This window comes from Myotis yumanensis, unplaced genomic scaffold (assembly GCF_028538775.1).
Source record: "Myotis yumanensis isolate MYYU_CA2020_CCGP unplaced genomic scaffold, mMyoYum1.0.hap1 SCAF_3, whole genome shotgun sequence".
NCBI classification, from domain to species: domain Eukaryota; kingdom Metazoa; phylum Chordata; class Mammalia; order Chiroptera; family Vespertilionidae; genus Myotis; species Myotis yumanensis.
In genome coordinates, this window is record NW_027223754.1 from 27,781,066 (window position 1) to 27,800,389 (window position 19,324).

Consider the following 19,324-nt stretch of genomic DNA (forward strand, 5'->3'; position numbering starts at 1 on the left):
ACGAGGGAGAGCCATGCAATCCTTTTAAGTTAAGTGAATATTCCATCCACCATTCTGTTCTGAAAATAAACTGAAGCTGATTTCCTCCCCTGACCTCCCACCTCTCCCCTCCCCTAGCCCTTCTATGTAGGTGTTAATTGTACCTCTGGACAATTGGTATTTAGAATTCATTACCACCTTGGCTTTTTTCCAGTCTTCAAAGTGTTTTCTGTTTAATGGTTCCATGACATTTTCTTAGAGGAAGGAAGCATCTGCCTGGATACCATTGATACTCTCCTGTCTTTCTCATCTGCAAGTCTTCAGCTCACTGATATCCTGAAGGCAATCACTGTTATAATTATGGCAATTGAATTCCCTGTCCTTTCTACCTCCAACCCCCAACTGAACGCGAGCTGCCTGAAGTTACAGGCCTTATCCTGTGGGTGTTGTATATATCCCCAGCACTAATCTTTTGTAGGCACACACACAATGTATTACATTGAGCTAATTTCTCCGGACCTTGCCCTGTGGGTAGGTTTGGAGAGTTTTTCTATTCACTGGGACACTTTAAAAGCCTGTTAGGGTTTATGGACTAAAATGTGTCCTCAGTCAGAAAAAGCATCAGAAAGAGATGTCTTCCAGTTAATTAATTTGCATAATGAAATTCTCCTACAATTTCAATTGGATGTGGAAGTCACCTTTATTTTCTGCTGAAGTTTCCATGGACAGTTATTTCTGTACTTTCAACAGCTGCTGCGCTCCAGGAGGCCTGTCTGTGTTTCCCAGCAAGCAGGCTCTCTGCACAGGCTGGCCAGCAGCTAAGCACAGTCATCCCGCTCAGAGCAGGAGGGGCCGGACGGGCCACCCAGTGGGCCTTTGAAGTGTTTTTTTTCATTTCAGATCTACTTGCAAACCCCATATGTACCTAACACCACGACTGTGGGCGACGTGAAATAAAAGGAGGAAAATAAGACTTGTTCAGAGAACAATTAGAAAAATAAATGTTATTTAAGATGTGATATATTGAAGGCATCGTCACTGCATCCTTAGTTAGGATAGCAAAGGACTGTAAACTAGGGATCCAATAATAAGACCCTGATAACATGTTGTATTTACACACTGGAATACTACATGCAACTACTAAGGAGAGTGAGGTAGCTTTATGTGTGCTCATGAGGGGAAAGTAGCAAGAAACAAAGAAGCTATGTCATTTATGGCCCATAAGAAGGAAAAGCACACTCACTCCCCCAGAGCACATGGCTGGATTATCTCTGGAAGGTGCATAGGAAATTGGCAAGAGTGCTTGTTTCTGGGCAGAGGGACTGGGAAGCTGGTGTGGGAAGAAAACTTAAATTTCACTGCATACTCTCTTGTACCGTTGTATATGAACTTTATTTTTCAAAAAAAAAAATAAGTTGAAATTTTTTTTAAGTTTAATGACATGAAATTCAGTAGAGAAGGGAAGGAAGCTGACTACCTTCGAGGAGTGTGTTTATTCCTCAGATAGCGCTTGAGGTCCTGCTCCTGCCGGATACTGCTGTAGGCTCGGAGACGCAGGTGAAGTCCGACAGCAGTGAGTGCTGCACAGACTGGGAGGTAGCAGTAGTGATGGAGAAGGATGGGGGGAGGGTGTAGGCTCTTTCAGGAAGGATGACTGGAGAAGGTCCCTCAGAAAAGGTAACCTTTGAACTGAGCCTCCAATGATGAGCAGCCAGCTATGTGGAGGATCAGGGCGGAGCTACAGAGTTCCAGGTGGGAGGATAGCAGACGGGAGTCATAAAGAAAGCTCCAGAAAGGACCTGAGCTTGTGTTTCTTGTGCGGATTGAGTGGATGCTATAGTCCAGTGTACTAACCTGGGCTGAATCAACTGGCCTGGCTGACGAGGCAGCGCCAGCGCCATTGGAAAGTGGTGAGAATTATGTGTAAGTCATTGGGATAAAGCCAGAGCAGCACAGGCCCTGAGGCCTGGGGGTCCTGCCCTCTTCTTGACACTCCTCTTGAGGACATACTCAGATAAGGTAGAGGCATCATCTGTGGCTCATTCTTAGACGACTAGAGGCATTGCAGCTGTGGGCTGGCTCCGTCCAGGTGCACATTTGATTGGAACAGAGAGAGAGGGGGAAGGTGGAGGAAGGCTTATCTCCCTGACCTGCAATAAGGTGCATTTCTGGTTTTAAAAGGAAAGGGCAATGCAAATGGCCATTGTATGTGGAAGACAGTGTGGTTTGTGGGGTGGCTTACAGTGAGGATCTGAATGCTGATCTGCCGTCACCTCCTCAGCTGACTTGTCCTCTGCAGTGGGGGCTGTAATATCGCTCACCCCCTCGCCAAACTGCCGTGCTATCACAGTGAGAGAGCGGGTTACTTCTGTAAAGCAGGTTAAACAGGTGGCAGTGTTTTATTAGTAATGACATTACCGAGGAATAGTGCCAGTTGGGCAGTCTTTGGGCAAAGAAATCATAGAGTGAGTTGTCAATAGGGTCTGCAACTTTAAGCGAAGTGATATATAACTAAATCAGTTTTACCATGGGCCAGTTCACATAAACATGAGATAAATTCCTATGGCATCTCATCGACATTACGATGAAATGTTGTATTGGGGTAAAGATAGCATATTTCTGCTAAACTCTCCAGAAATTGAGTTGTGTATCGGATTCCATTCTGTGCATGCCAGCACATGGTTTTTATTCTTTTTGTGAACCCTTTTGGTGGAGAAAGGAAATTAAGTTCATTAGGAGACATATTCTAGTTTCTCATTATGGTGACTGGCAGGTGACCCAGAGATGTGTTTCTTTTAAACCAGTGCTCTGTGTTTATAGCCACGTGGAGGCGGCTTCTCCCATGTCTTTTGCATAATCCTCTTTACGTTTCTATCTGACTCTGCCGTTAGCTCCTTCAAGGATTTTACCGCAGACTTACTTATGTTAAATGGAGCTATTTGCCTACAGGATCATCATATGTTTAAGTTAGAACTATGCATATTCTAAATGATCAGTTTTATCATAATGTTATAGTTACACCATTCTTTATGTTATATGCTTTGTAAAGTATAAAGTTGCTAGGGTAATTTTTTAAGTTTACTTTAAAGGGCAGTTATTCGGTTGCTTCAAATTACCTGTCAAGAGAGGAAAATGTACCTCAAAAAAGCTAAAATAATGTCATAGACTCTAAACTCAGTGCATTCTTAAAGAAGAGGAGATCCCCAAGATCTTCCAAAACCTATTATCTTTCATTATTTTAGACCAAATTCTACCAGTTAATGTCTTTGTTTTGCTTATAGCAGAATTGAAGCATCAAGTACTTAAACGAGATGGAAAGTGAAGAAGCCTAGAGGAGGGTGGGGGGAAGCCGTGATGTGAGGGTGAAACAAAATCAAGTCCACACACCGCCTTGCCTGGCCCATCCACAGAAGGAGACAGCCCTGCATGCCTTAGAGTGCTCAGGACTCAGCCATGTGCTACGCAAAACTTGTGATCCCAAGACATCAAAGAAAAGTTCAGATTTGAGGGGTGGGATTGGCACACACTTCCCAGATGAACATGTTACAAACTCTTTTTAGGTGTTATTTATGCAGTCACTAAACCCTCCTTTATCTGGAGGCTTTCCTGGCTGACCCCCTCTACCCTGGGGATGTTGGGTAAGTGAGGCATTGCAATCCGGAGTATCATGCCCCAAGCTAACTTCATGTGTCAGGAGCTGAAATTGTCTGGGCTCTTAATAATCTCCAATTTGTAATTCTCCCTCAGAAGGTTACCGTGTTCTTGTGCCCTGGCAGCATGTATAGCCCTTGGGAACGCTCCTTGCTCCTTATTGATTGCGTTAGCCTTATTGGTCTCCCCCTAAGCCAGATGTAAAGTTAACATGTGCTAACCAACCAGTCTTCTTTTTAACTTTTCAGTATGTCAGGGAGGCAGCGGAACATTTTTATTCTTGACTTCTCCTACAAGCTGACATAATTCCTGTTTAAATATCTGGCTGTAGTAGTCTAAGGTTCTAAGAAACGTTTAATTCAGAAATCTATACAGTTTGAATTACCGTTAAACAATGTACGGCCTGGATCAAGAAAGGGGAAAATAAATGGTCATTGAGATGCCTTTGTGGCTACTATCCACTTACCAGCCTGTAATTGATGGAGCCTTTTGATGTCCAGCCGTATTTTTTTTCCTTTTGGAAATTTATCGCTGCTCCCGCCCACAAGGTGCCTTACAGATTACTTGAGACTTTTATTTGTGGTATCTCTGTTTTGTTGTTGACATTAATGAGCTTGCTGCACAATATCACCAGAGAAATAGTGTTGCTATTTGTAATGTTAATGAATTGCTTGCCTGGCCAGTTGCCATTTGTTCCAGTGTGTGAATATGGGGTGTCTGTGTCTGTGTGTGTGTGTGAGTGAGTGTGTGAGAAAGAGAGCCGAGTAGCAGGGGTGGGATTGCATTTTTTTCCCTCTTCGCAGCCAGTGACGTGAGCTGTGCCTGGAACAATCAGACTGGCTGCAAACTGGGTAGTTGAAGATGCTGGGGGAGGCAGCCTGGTGTGCATTCGGCTAACGCGATCGCAGCGCTCTGAGCTGCTCAGGCACCACCCGGCAGAGCTCCTCCAGCATCAGAGCCTTGCAGCGTTTAGAAAGTGCCTTTTTATTTCTCCAAGCCCCTTCCCCAGTCAGCCTCCGAAATGATTGGCGTGAACAGTGTTCAGAGTGCCAGCAAGGTGCGGGTGAGGACCTCAGGTTCCGTGAAATACTCCCGGGAGGATTCTATCCGGCGGCAGTCCCACCGGTCAAAGTCTATGAAAATTTCCAACTCCTCAGAGTTTTCTGCTAAGGAGACCAAGGTAAAGAAATACCATGTTAAACCATGCAGACAATTGTATGTTCGGATAACAGAATTCAATGCAGTCCTTGCCAGTGTCTGATGTTCAGTGACAGCCTGAGAAAGTCAGGTGTATAAAATGGCTCTAAGATAGTCAGTGAGATGAGGAGGGAGGGGGTATGTGAACTCCAGATGGAGGGATTGCTGTGGCCTGGGTCAGTTTTGTAAAGAGCCAGTTTCTGGAAGGGAAGGCTGAAGCCGTGCTCAGAATGAGATGGTCATGGGAAAGTGTTGGATGGCACATTGATCTTGCTTTTAGTCTCAGAAAGGTTGTCAAATGATTTGTCAGCGCCGTGTATTTTTAGAACATCGGGGATACAGAGACATCCTCTAGGATTTTATGGTTCAGGGAGTTCCCCTTGCTTCCCCTCCTGCGCTCCCCCCAGTATGTGGAGCTGATATACAGTGACCTGGTCCTGTTACACCCCATTCTTGTCTTGTTCAGAGCCTCGACCTCAGGTATATGTCATTGGGAAGGGTTTCTTCTTTCATGATCCTTACATGTATGTGTGCTGATGCTGAGCTGCTGCCGTTAGTCACTGGGTTTTGTGGGGGGTTTTTTAGCCTGTCTGTAGGATAATAGACACTCTGTTCATATGAAATGTGAAGGAAGTGATTACGTAGTGAAATGGGCATTTACTACATGCATATTCTTGAGCGTCTTCCCACCACCATCTGTGTGAGCCGGGTACTCAGAAACACTCCCACTCCACAGGTTTAAAAATGGAATAATAGAATCATAGGATCACAGAACTCTGGCGGAGACGGAGACGATTATGATGGAGATTTGGAGGTTTGGTGATGTACAGAAAAAGCCTCGGGAGGTGGAGCTCAGTGTCATTTCGGTCTTCCCGGGGTTCTATATCCAGACCCACTGAGTGACACATGGCTTTTACCTTCCCAGTCCTGGCTGTGCCATTTACATTATTGAAAGACTTTGGTAATGACATGTGCCCCTCAGAATATTGGGGGGGAAAGGGACAAAATACCTGAGTGTGACTTTAAGAAACATGTTGGCTTCCTGTCCACCCCCTTAGATTATGACACAGTGGGATCCAACCCCATCAATCATTAGCAGACTTTCTAGCTGGAATGCCTTCAGCTGTAGCTCTTCCCTCCTTAGTATTTTGTAAAAGCTGTAGCTTCAGGGAGAAACGTGTCCTCACAGCCCTGTTCCTGTGACCTGCATGGGGATGTGCTGATTGTTACTGAAACTGTTCCGAGACCTCCTATGGTGTGGTGAACGGTGACCTCCTATGGTGTGGTGAACGGTGTCTCCTGCTGAGATGGACCTGGGTGGCTTATTCTCTTGTTAAATAACCAGATGTAGGTAGGCATGGTTCTCAACGTGCCTCTAAAATTGGCTTCTATGCAGAGGGCTGAGAAGCATCTTAAGGTTTTGTTTATGTGGACTATACCCACAGTATGCAGTCAGAGTCTTTGGGGAATTTAACAGACCATTGCCCACTATCACCAATCCCGAAGAAATCTAAGCACCATAATGTTAGGTTACTCACCCAGAATCATGGCTGTGTACTTTAATGTTGGAATCTAGGATGTATGCAAGATGAGAAGTCCCTACCGACTCCTCTGTTACACAGAACAGGTTCTTTTCTGATATGCATCCAGGCAGGAGAAAGCCAAGCCTTTTTTGGGCATATTGCAAACATTGCTAGGAGTCAACAGTATAAAAGACTCCTGGTAGAATTGTGGTTAATAGGTCATCACATGGTATATTGGAGATTATAGTCAAATTATTTTTAAATTATATTTTTGAGGCATATATGGTCTCTATAAGTTCTGGAATGTGTGTTGAAGAATATCTCCAAGTTCCCAATATCTCACAAGAAATATTTTTTATAAGATTATGTAGTCTTTTAAAATTGAACACCGGAAGTAGCTAATAGAAACCCATTAGACTAGAAATTAGGTAAATTGAACTTAATCTTTTACTGGCATTTTTGTTCCCTAAATGAAGTAAACTGAAAAACACTATAGGCTTGTACCCCGAAGGTAGTGAACTGACTTCTGTTATAGATATGTATCAACACATATTCCTGTCCACAGGGTACACATTTTATCCAGAGGTTAATTATCAGAATTCCCACTCACCTTACTTAGTCCTAGTAGTACTTTTTTTAGCACTTAAATCGGTATTCCTGCTAATCATGTAAATAACACTTTTTTGATTATCTGACACTTCATTCAAAATGCATGTCTAGTCTAATGATTAGAAGTAATTACCCCTCACCTCCCCCTGCCCCCAAAGAAGGGAATGGGTCCATTAACTTGTGATATGCTCCTGGGGTTTAATGTTGTCTCTCTGGAACGCTGGCTCCTTCTAGAATAGGCATAATAATTGTTGCCTCTTGTCAGAGTTGGAGTTAGAACATGTTTTGTATTCCTTGAAAGTTTTCATTTTTTTGCATTTCTAACTTCTGTTTTATTGTTCATTAAAAGCTATTGATTTGTTTGCATATCGATTCATCGTACTCCTCACTATCTGATTTATTCTTTTGTTGTTGTTTTTCATTTGAAGCAAGTGTTAAAGGACTTCTGAAAGGATTGATACTTTTGCCTTTGATTTTAGCAAAATATCTTAAAAACTTTCCTTGTTCTCATATTAAATTTAGAAAACTGACTTTTCTGATCCTTTGTGGATTATATTGAATATTATTTAAACTACTGAAACACAGTCAATATGTTGTTTTCTTTTCAATTTAATTCTTGTGTAGCCTTATTTTTTCTTTAAGGTATTTTAAATCCTTTTAAGACCTCTGGATAGAGTGTGGCTTTGTTCTTTTCTAGATAACATTCTTTACATCAAATTCTGAAGCAGGACATAAATGTCAAGATGTTTTAGAAGAATATTTATGCATTTGTAGAGAATGCATGTCTGACTTTGATGTAAGTTATTCATCAGTTGAAGGGTCTGATCTTGGAAGAGTTACGAGTGAGGCTCCTGACCATCAGGGGGCAGTGCAGACCTTCTTGCTGCCAGGTCTCTACCCCCCCCCTCCCTCCCCCTCCCCTCCCCACCCGTTGCTGTTCCTTTGACAGAAGTAACATTTTGGAATCAATCTCTTAAAAGGTGAATACTCCAGAATTTGGTATGTGTATTATAAGAAGATGGTGATTAAGCCTCAATTCTGTCAAACACTTCCGCATTTCTCCTCAAATACGAATTATTTTTAATTTGAGTAAGTCAACTATACATTGAAACTTAAATCAGCAAAAGTTCATGTGGATAATATTCCCTTTTCCTTCCCTGTCTCTTGCCAAACTACATTATACATTGTACACTGGGGAAATCTCAACTCCTTGTTTTTGTTTCTTTATGTTGTAGTGGGTGACCATGACATGCATGGTTGAATCCTTGAGGAATTTTTTTAGGAATAGTATGAGACTAGAGATTACACCAAGAATTTTCTAATTAATTATCGTCTGGATTCAGAATGAACGATTTAAAGCTATTATTCAAATAAATCAAGTTCTTCCACAGTGAAATTTCAGAGTGAATCCCCTGGTACTCCTTTAGGTGCTGCAAGATGAAAATGTGGCTGTTTGCTCCTGTGCCCTGGAGCTGCGGCCTGGTGATCTAGCCTGGGTTTTGCTCACTAATTGGCAACAGGCACCTAGATGAGTCACTTTTCCCTGAGACTCATCCATAAAATGCAGGGGTTGACAAAACGGTATCTTTGTTCTGAGCAATGTTAATTTTAGAAATTTTGTGGGGATTATTTCTTCTGTATACTGACTGGTAAGAAACCCAAAGACTGAGCTAGATTCGGGGAAGGTGAATTGTATATGTACTTTGAATGACCCTCTTCCTGTGCTGGATGTTAACCATAAACATGTTAAAGGATGGAGGGCCTAGTTCATTGCTCTGCCAAACGTGTTGCCATTGTGTTGAAAGGCACCATGGACTTGATCGTCTCCATCCTGCACAGCCTTTGCTGTTATTTCTTTAGCATCGTTAGGTAAATATTAATCATCCCCCACCCTGAATCAACCTATACACAAAGGGACCTTAAGAAATCATTACAATGCCCTTTTGCAGCCGGAAGTTTTCCAGGAGAGGCTTGCAGGTTGCTGTTTCCTTCCTTGATCCCTTCTGTCCTTTAGACTAAGTCTAGACTCTAGAGCCTGGGAGGGAGATTCAGGTCCAATGGATCATTTATATCTGCCTATTCAAAAATGGATACGTCATCTAATATGGGGGAAATCCTAGTGTTAATGTGAAAATTTTCCTGCAAATGCTTTTTTATGTATTTTTTATTCTTAAATTGAAGCAAAACATCTGTTAACCTCATAAATTCTCCCGTTAGCTGGATCCTTTCAGAAGGACAGTAGATTTAAACTATTGGGCTCCCAACATCAAGAATTCCTCTGTACTAGTTATAAGCCTGGCACGTGAGAGAAGCAGGAGGAGGTGTCTTTCACAAAGTAAATCTGGTGATGCAAAGATGAAAACAATTATCTCCCAAACTCTAATTTTCTTTTAGTAATTCTACTGTCTTCCCCCTGGAGTTACTTCTTGTGTTCCAAGATGTTGTTGACTAGAAAAACAGATTGGACTAGGCATTCCATCACCAAAGGGATTATTTAGGAAAAAGGAAAGACTGCGATTCGGTGCATGCAGACATGGTGAACCACGTGCGCACACTGAACCAGACACAGATGGAGGAGGAAGTTAAAGGGAGCGGCTGTTAACAACCATAGAGCTCTGTTGTAAACAGGGTTCTCCCTGTAGGTTCTCACAGTGACTTAGAGGTCCTCCCATAAGACCTAGCTCCTCCCACAGACCCTCTGATTGATTGATTATGTCCAGGTTAAAATCTCTGCCATGATTTAATCAAAGTTATGCTTTCCCCTCGGGTGTGATGCTGCTAGTTAAGATTTTGAGCATTATCTTATCCTTTATGTAGATTACTTTTCATTGCATTTTAAAAATCCATTCTACCACATCTGATGGTTCAACATTTAGTGTATTGTCTGTGTACACAGATCATCTGATTTTTTCAGTGGAATGTGTTTTTCTAGGTAGATTACTTAGAATGCTTCATGTCAAAATTTTTAAGAAAGTACTGGCTGAGGCCCTCTCTTCATAGCCTGACTCATTTTGTGGCAGGACTCTGATTGTAGCCTGCGGTTAAATGTTAGAATGTGAGATAGTACCCCAGGCAGCTGGACACCTCAGTGTCCGTGTCATCACCAGATTCAAATCTGAGGAGCCAGGGTTTTGTGTGATTCCGCTACGGGCATGCCTCATTTTATTGTGCTTCGCTTTGTTGTGCTTCACAAGTGTTAAGTTTTTTAGAAATTGAAAGCAAGACCCTCCACCAGCAAAAAGATTACAACTTGCTTTATTGTGGTGGAACCGTACCCACAGCATCTCAGAGGTAAGCAGGTAACTCAACCAAGCCAGGAGCCCAGCTGCTCCGGAGAGGGGAGTTCCTTTCTACCAGCTTTTCCCTGGAGCTCCCTTCTAACCCAGCATCAGTGCACTGAAGGGTTGGGTCTAGTTGACTAACTAGACGTGCTGGGCAGACAGAGACAGAAAAGTGCTTGGAGAGGAAGGCTTTTCACTGTCAGAAGGATGATACAGCACCAGCGGCTGCTGATTTCGACAGTTCTCTTCTGCAAAACACTTTTTAAAAAACAGGTATTAGAGAAAGGCTCTTCAGAACACTTTTGTTATGATTGGGCAGTGTTTTTAGGGATTTTTGTATGCCTCATCTCCTTGCTAGGATCTCTGAGACCATAAGTAAGTGGTATTTATATGCTGCAAAGCATAACTCAAAGTTGAAGGTAGCAGTATGCTTTTATCTCTGTGCCTACGCAAACACCACTAAAGTGACAGTAGAACTCAGGGGACAAGATAGGATGCCTTCAAGATGTCAACAAACACATAGATTTATTAGCTGTTTTAGCACCTCAGAGAAGCTGAAGCCCAAGTGTCTGCAGACCTCGAAGCCAAGGAAAGAATGGGCTGATTCCCCCAACACAGGAAAGGCCTAGGAATTGGAGGCACTGGCCACCTCTGAGGGCGTTGGGTCAAAACACGAAGATCCCTTTAAGGCTCTTAGAATTAGTAACTGGACCCTCCAGATGGCCTCCTTTACTTTCTCCCAGGGATCGTATTCCCCACATCTACAACTCCTCTCTGGGGAGATGAACCCATAAACTTTTGATTTAACAAATCAGGCTCAGTCAAGGCCAGTAGTAAAAATCCCACATTGAAAGTAGCAGGTTTACGTGAAGCGTACACGTTTCACAGTAGGCATTCTCTTCCCTCTGTGTCCCCCCATGTACCTTTTCTCAGTTACTTGAAGAAGAGAAGGCATGTTATCCACACAGGAAATGTGCTAGTTAGAGGCAGAGGGGGTCACCAGGATGCCGGTGAAGGTAAGCCCTAGGACAACAGCTGAGCGGGAAATAGCAGAAGAGAGCATTCCAGGATGCTTCCAACAGTGCCCTGAAAGAGTAATGGTGTGACGGCCTGGAAGGAGAGGTTTCCAGTTCTGTTGGAGATTGTGGAGATGAATTAGAGGTAGGTTCTGAGAAAATGAAGGACACAACAAAATGAGGCGATGATCAACTCCAGGGAAAACAAAAAGTTCATAAAAAACCAAAGTTAGCATAATGCACACATAGCTCAGGAGTGATTTATATCTACAGTCATAATAACATAAGTACTGATGTGCCTCCAGATTGTGATTGTGATATGACTTGAGTAGAAGGACTAGGTGTGGAGAGAGCGAGAGTGTGTGTGTGTGTGTGTTAAGAGAGCTAAGTGCTATTTTTCCAGAGTTTCATGTTGAAAATCAATAGTTCATACTGAAATAGAAAAACCCAAAAGGAACTGAAAGAGGTTACCTCTGCCCTGGCCAATGTTGCTCAGTGGTTGGAGCATCGTCCGTATACCAAAAAGTGGCAGGTTTGATTCCCAGACAGGGTACATACCCAGGTTGAGGGTTCAATCCCCAGCTGAGCACATACAGGAGGCAACCAATCGATGTTTCTCTCTCACATCGATGTTTCCCTCTCTCGCTCTAAAAAAGAAATCGCTAAAAAACATATCCTCCGATGAGAACTTGAAAAAATTTAGAAAGGTTACCTCTGGGCAGCAAGAATCAGAGGTAAATCAAGAAATTATTATGTTCATTCTGAGCCTTTTAGTAATGTTTTATTATAAAATGTTATGTATGTATTGCCTTGATAAGAAATTAAAATGAATAGCAAGGAAAATAGCATACATAGGTACATATGAAACTGGAATGACTAGACTGATTTGTGTATCTTAATTAACTTTATGTTTAGCAAATACCAAATAACAGAGATGTCTTTTTAAAATTACATCTTTCCAAACACTGTATTCTAGCAGTTATGGGACTAGCCTGTGTTCTGCTGCCAGTCACTGTCAAAGTTTCAGGCTGTAGTGAAAATGTTAGTGTAAACTGGTCCTTTTATTTCGAGATTGTTTTCATTACTTATTCTTATGGAATGATAGCGATAGTAGATAGCATTTGTTTTGTTTAAATTTATTTTCTCACTTGACAAAATGAAAAGCTGACAATTCTATGTGCATTCCCAAAGCCTCTTTGGAAAATTTTCCATTTTATGACATCCAAAAGCCTGGTAGCCACTGGATTAGATTATTTAATTTGGCTGCATCGATTGCTTTAGATAAAATCTATTTCCATTTGGTTTGTCTTCATTGCTCTGCCTGATGCATGGAAATGACAGAACAAATGCGGTGCCTGGAGATCTCTCAAAATGTCAAACCCCCCAGGGGTCGTTTCTACCAGCCATCTGTAAAAAGACCTCCGCATGCCGCCCAGCAAACAGATTCTAACTGAGGACATGAAGTTTATCATCCTGTCGCCCTGATCGTTAAATATAATTGATCAATTTTCTCGAGTATTTAAAAAATACTGCACACAATTTACAAGGTCACTTTGATTTTATGTTTTCCTTATGTTGTAAAATTGTGAAGAATCCTTTATTATGGCACATGCCTGCCACATCCTAACAAGAGGGTCTAACAGCAGATTATGGCAAGTACAATCCAGAATCTTCTTTGAAAATATTGGTTATTGTTATATTTTTCAAAAGCCAGGCTTAGCTGTCCAATGTTTTTTGTTTTTGGGTTTTTTTGTGGTGTGTTTTTTATCCTCACCCGAGGATATTTTTTCCATTGATTTCAGAGGGTGGGGGAGGGAGGGAAGGAGGGAGGGAGGGAAACATAGATTTATTGCCTCCCACAGCTACCCCTACCTACCCCTACTGGGGCCAGGTGCATGCCCTAACTAGGAATCGAACCCAAGGCCTTCCGGTGCAAGGGAAGATGCTCTAACCCACTGAGCCACACTGGTCTGGCCAGGCAACTTTTTGATAAATAAATTAGAGTGCCAGAGGATCAGGATTCAAGAATTAAAAGCAAAATCAGAAGATAAGTATGAATGCAATGAATTTGAAAGTTATTGTGCCTGCACAGGTCATATACGCTGAAGGATACTTTGGACATTAACCCTGACTCATATGGAAGACGGTGGTGATTCACTAACACCTTAATTACATTAACTCTATCCACGTTCTCAGCTGTGAGGATTGCTACATTTAATCACATCTGCACATATTTTGGACACTAGGTTTTTGTTATTTTCATTTATCTTTAGTTATTGTTGAAAGTATTACAGAAGTCCCTTTTTCCCCCCATTGTCTTCCTACACCCTACCCCCCACCCCTGCCTCGTTTTTAATGCCCACATTGATTTAAAGGTGAGGGTTCCTTCATGATAGATGTTGCAATCCTTCCATCTATACTTCACTGAAAATACCTCTTTATCTAGGATACATATCCCCTTCCCAGGAGGGTTGGACATTGTCATAGCAAGTCCACTTTGAGAAGGATAAAGAAAAAAGTAGAGAGTAGTGAATAAAAACATGGGCTCTGTGTTTGAGTGCCAGCTTTGCCACTTACTAAAACTCTGTAACCAGGGTAGGTTTTGTCAGATTTAGCAAATAAAAATATAGAGCACCCAGATAAATTTGAATTTCCTATAAATAATAAATAATTTTTAGCAAAAATATGTATCTTACAAACTTTGGGGGCATACCGTGTGCTTTAACAAAGTTATTCATTGTTTATCTGAGGTTCACATTTGTCGACCGAGAGTAAAAGGCAGGTTTGCAAGGCAAGAAAAGCATTTATTTGGGACTGAGTTGTTACTCAGGAACACAGATCTGGAGCAGCCAGAAAAGTGTTCCCCTAGGGATTAGGTGCAGGGGCTTTTAAAATAAAAAAGGAAAAAAGGGCATTGAGGTTACATTAGTTGTTTACCAAGAATGGTGATCGGAGGGAAATTTATCTTTTACAAGTCATCGGTTTCTCATGAAAATCTTTCCACTGCTGGGAAAGATACATTTTTTTGTATAGTCCTTGAAAAGCACATCTATTTTGTACCGACCTTGAAAAGTTCTTTCTCAACCGATAACTTCTTTCGGCAAGTCAGTGAGGTCAATGCAGTTTGTCCAACACAATGGCGTCACTGTGGTCATTTCTTTCCACACGTGGGTCCGGCATCCTACATTGATCTGGCAGCCTCCTTCCTGCAGCAAGTAGCCGTCTGCCTCACCCCCAGCCATGAGATGAGTGGAATAAATCATACTTCACAGAAGGTTAAATTCATAAAGACACCTAGGCTCAGCCCAGAGCCCAGCAGGTAGTAGGACTCAGTAAATGCCAACTAGGGAGGGCGGTCCTTCACTTGTCAGACCTCCAGCCTGGTGTCTCCTAAAACAGACAGGACTCGAGCTGTAAAACGGAGTTAGGTGTCCAGGGTGGAGTTTTGTGCCACATGCTAAGATCCTTGAGTGAATACTATACCCTCTATACCAGGGGTGGCCAAACTTTTTGTGAGTGCGTGCCAAAACCAGCAAAATCTCTGACTCAGAATTCTTCTGCATGCCAACCCTAATTTTTTGAGAACATGTTACACCTACTTGATATCTCTTAAGGTGTACGTATGTGAAGAACCTTGAAGAAATAATAAAATTCATTCGAGCGACAAAAACACAGTATATGATGATGGAAAGTACATTTATTTTTTTAATGTATACATGTACACTGATAGTCCGACAGAAAACTTTATGACTCCGTTTGATATTATCAATGGGACTTTTGCTACTGCATCACTGATGACAGAGATTTTACATCAGGTTTATATTTCGTGACCTTCAGAGATATGCACAAGCTACTACTTTCATCCGTCAGGCTACTCCTATTACGAGACTTAACAAAACTCATCACTGAGAACAAAGATTCACCAGTGTATGTGGATGAAACCAAAACACTGGTCGGATCTAGGAAGGCAGGGAGAGTTAAGGCAGAGGCATAGAAATTGCTCTTCCCCTCTCTCGTCAATCCATGTCTATGGTCTTTAAGAGAACTTGTTATGTAAAATTATTTATTTATCTAAGATGCACCTACACTGAATTTATCTGAAAAATAAAAAAGTCGATATTAAGAAAAAAATTGTAAATGGAAGATTATAAGAGAGGGTTTCGAGTGCCAGCAGAAGTTACTGGCGTACCATGTTTGGCACGCATGTCAGGGGTTGCCCACCCCTGCTCTATACTATAGAGATTGTGTACTCTTGTGCTTCTAACTTTTGGAGGGAAGCTTATATAGCAGAGCCTAGCTTGTGTGCCAGGAAGTGGAGACAGGTGAAAGGTGTGTTTTTTTAAAAGGAAAATGGGTCAAGGAAAAAATTTAAAAGCTTTGCAATCAAACTGCTCTAATTCCTTTTTGAGATCTGCCACTTAACACTCTACTTAACCTCTCTGCACCCCATTTTCTACATCTGTAAAATGGGAATGATCCCCATGGGTTGTGGTGAAGAGTAAATGATGTAATACATGTACAGCCCTAGGAACAGGTCCCACCACATGTTAACTATTCAGCAAATATTAGTTGTTGGCATACTTTGTCCTTGATGCCAAACTGCCAAAATAAGTGAATCTCCCCACACCCATTATGTCTGGCATAGGGTCTTGATTGGCTGAGGTGAGTGGAATGGATAGATTCGGGTGTTTAAGTTCAAGTGTTCTGTAGAGTCTAAGGAGGACAGGAGTAGACTGCATATAACAACAGTAATACCTTTTATTTACATTTGTTTTACAGAGTATATAAGTTTTCATATTGATGCTTTCATTGTATCTTCATGATTCTGTGACATAGATGTTGTTATACCATCTTTACAGATGAAGGAATCAAAGGTTAGTGTCAGTGGCCTAAAGTCACCCAGCTGGTGGAAGAAGCAAGTTTATACTGATTTCTAGTCCATAGTTCTTTTTTTCTACCTTCGCTGCCTCTCATCATAATTGTGGTATTAGGATAATTATCACTGAGATCCTTATCTTCTCAACCAATGTTTTTTTGGGTTTTTTAAACACGTGCTGTGGTCAAGACAATGTATGAGGCATTGTGGGAAATAAAGAGAAGCAGAAGGCTGGATCATATGTGCAAGGAGTTAAGAATCTAGTATCACCTAGATTTTTAGTTGAGAAAGTAATATATGTGAGATGTGGTAAACACTCTAATAGTACACAAAATACAGTGTACATTATGTGCTGTGGAATTGTACACCTGAAACCTATATAATTTTGTTAACCAGTGTCACCCCAATAAATTCAATAAAAAGGGGAAAAATCCAAACAGTACAGAGAAGATTATACATTGAAAATTCTCATTCCCAGCCCAGTCTCCCAGTTGCTGTCAATGGGTCCTGATTCCTTCAGAAATGTCTGTGTGAGTAAACACACACACACACACACACACATACACACAGGAACATGCCAGACGTATTGTTTTGCACCTTACTTTTTCTTTTAACAGTATCTAATGTATCTACCTCATTTTTAGTTTAAATGACTTTAAATATTAATGAATAAGCAATATATCTCTGGTGCTACTGTTGAAACTATCTTACCCAATTTTTAATTTGTGCTTGAGATTTTTGTGAAAATGGGCCACCCTTCTTCCATAATTTGGGAAGATAGCCTGATATGCCCCAAATCTGCCACCACCATCACCTAGTCCAGGTCACCTCACCACTCACCCAGACACCGCCAGTCTTGCTGCCACTTCCCCTCTCTCTTCCGATCCTTTCTCCACACAGCAGCCAGGGCGGCCTTCAAGAGCATGAATTGGACAGGTCACTCTCCTGCTTAAAATCCTCCAGTGGTTGCCCAGCACACACAGATAAACCCTTGTTTTCTGGTCAAAAAACCCTACTTGACCTGTTTACCTGTTTGCCCTTTGACACACCACACCCCAGGCCCACTAGGTGCGGTGATGCCAGGGAGCGCTCCTTGCTCTTCCCTTTATCGTTGTGTGGCTGCTCCTTGTCACTTGTGCCCTACATTTCCTTGCAGTGAGGCTTTCTTGACCATCCAGTCTAAAGTTACTCTTTTGAGTTACCTGATTTTAATGACCTTATAATAATTATCCGGTGGCGTCCCTTATTCCTTTATCGTCTGTTCCACCCCTACTAAGTCTCATCTGTCTGTGTTGTTCACCCCTGGACTCGTAGTGCCTGTGTCCCATATCAATTCCTGACATCCTGGCAGATAGTAGAGACTCAATAAATACTTGTCTGCTGAATAGATGCATGAATGAGTGAATTGTTTTAAGAAATTTATTTATGCTATATTGTTACAAGTGTTACAACTGTTATGCTATTCTTGTTATACACATGAATTATAGTCTTGTACTAGTTATAAAAAGATACTATTTGTATAAATACTTATAGTATAATACATATTATACTATTATAATAGAATGCATTCTTATTATTGCCTAGCAGTTATAAAAAAAAATACTTTCCCCTCACATATCAGTATGTTACAATAAAATATTTGTTGTGGTTATTATACATTAGAATAATACAATAAATATCAATTAAGCAAAGTAACCCATGTAGACAGTTGGAGCAGACAGATTATAAAAACTCAATGATGTATTAAAGGAGAATTTGAACTACTGGCCATTGGTTCATGTACACTGTGATCATAAGTTTGCTTAGCTCTGAACTTAGGATCAAGCCTATCTCATAAGGCAGGGGCCCTCAAACTTTTTAAACAGGGGGCCAGTTCACTGTCCCTCAGACTGTTGGAGGGCCAGACTATAGTTTAAAAAAACTAAACTATGAACATGCTGAAACCGGTTTGGCTCAGTGGATAGAGCGTCAGCCAGTGGACTGAAGGGTCCCAGGTTCGATTCCGGTCAAGGGCATGTACCTGGGTTGCGGGCACATCCCCAGTCGGGGATGTGCACGAGGCAGCTGATCGATGTTTCTCTCTCATCGATGTTTCTCTCTCTATCTCTCTCCCTTCCTCTCTGTAAAAAATCAATAAAATATATTTAAAAAAAAACTATGAACAAATTCCTATGCACGCTGCACATATCTTATTTTGAAGTAAAAAAAAAAACAAAACGGGAACAAATACAATATTTGTATTTGCATGTGGCCCGCGGGCCGTAGTTTGAGGACCCTTGCAAGGTGTGGAAAGTCACTTTAGCAGTCATATGCTTTGTATAAATATACGTAACACCTTACTGACCAAGCCTACACCCTATATAAAATGAATATATATGCACATTAATGAAAGTTTAGAGCAGTGGTTCTCAACCTTCCTAATGCCGTGACCCTTTAATACAGTTCCTCATGTTGTGGTGACCCCCCAATTTCATTGTTACAAATTGAACATAATTAAAGCATAGTGATTAATCACAAAACAATATGTAATTATATATGTGTTTTCCGATGGTCTTAGGCAACCCCTGTGAAAGGGTCGTTCGACGCCCAAAGGGGCCGTGACCCACAGGTTGAGAACCACTGGTTTAGAGGATTGCCTCGGTACAAGCGGTAAATACATTTATATTCACTTTCAGGTTGAGTCTAGTGCACTTCAGAGCTGTTCATCAAATGCTTTGGTGGTGCCTGTTAGTATTATCTTTGGCTGCCCTTTTCCCTTTGGTAATAATGAAGGCATGGTGGTTCCTATCTTACCAGGTAGCTCACAAAGATTCATTTGCCAGCAGGCAATCAGGCCAGTCCCTGTGCCCCACCTCCCCCGTAGAGAATCAGATCAATTTCTCGCTCCCTCCCCTCCCTCATTCCCTCTCTTCCTTTTACATTCATTTGCAATTTTAAAATATTTATTTATTTATTTATGAGTCATACCTGGGATTTAAGTGCAGTTAGTGATCCTACTAATCAGTAACCATGGCAAAAAAAAAATAATAATAATAATGGGGGACATAGGAAAAGGGAGCAGGGATTAGGGAAAGCAGTGGTTTCAGAGTTTGACCAGTTGAATTCTGAGAACTTTTTCCTATAGGATCATAAGATCTTGGAAGAAAGCCTTATGTAATCCTCTCATATTGCAAATTTAGAAAGTAAAGTCCA

General features: G+C 41.5%; 1 protein-coding gene across 8 annotated transcripts in view; it reads left to right on the forward strand.

Moving 5' to 3' along the window:
* Positions 1 to 19,324, forward strand: part of PSD3 (pleckstrin and Sec7 domain containing 3) — a 429,912-nt gene that overhangs the window by 309,873 nt on the left and 100,715 nt on the right. Inside the window, exon 1 of one of the 8 annotated variants that reach the window (XM_070408526.1) lies at positions 4,467 to 4,810. The exons of the other annotated variants lie outside the window; for them this stretch is intronic. Coding sequence (XP_070264627.1) covers positions 4,652 to 4,810 — 159 coding nt within the window. The 5' untranslated portion in view covers positions 4,467 to 4,651. Of the gene's footprint in view, positions 1 to 4,466; positions 4,811 to 19,324 lie in introns of those variants that run through there. 8 annotated transcript variants of the gene reach the window in all.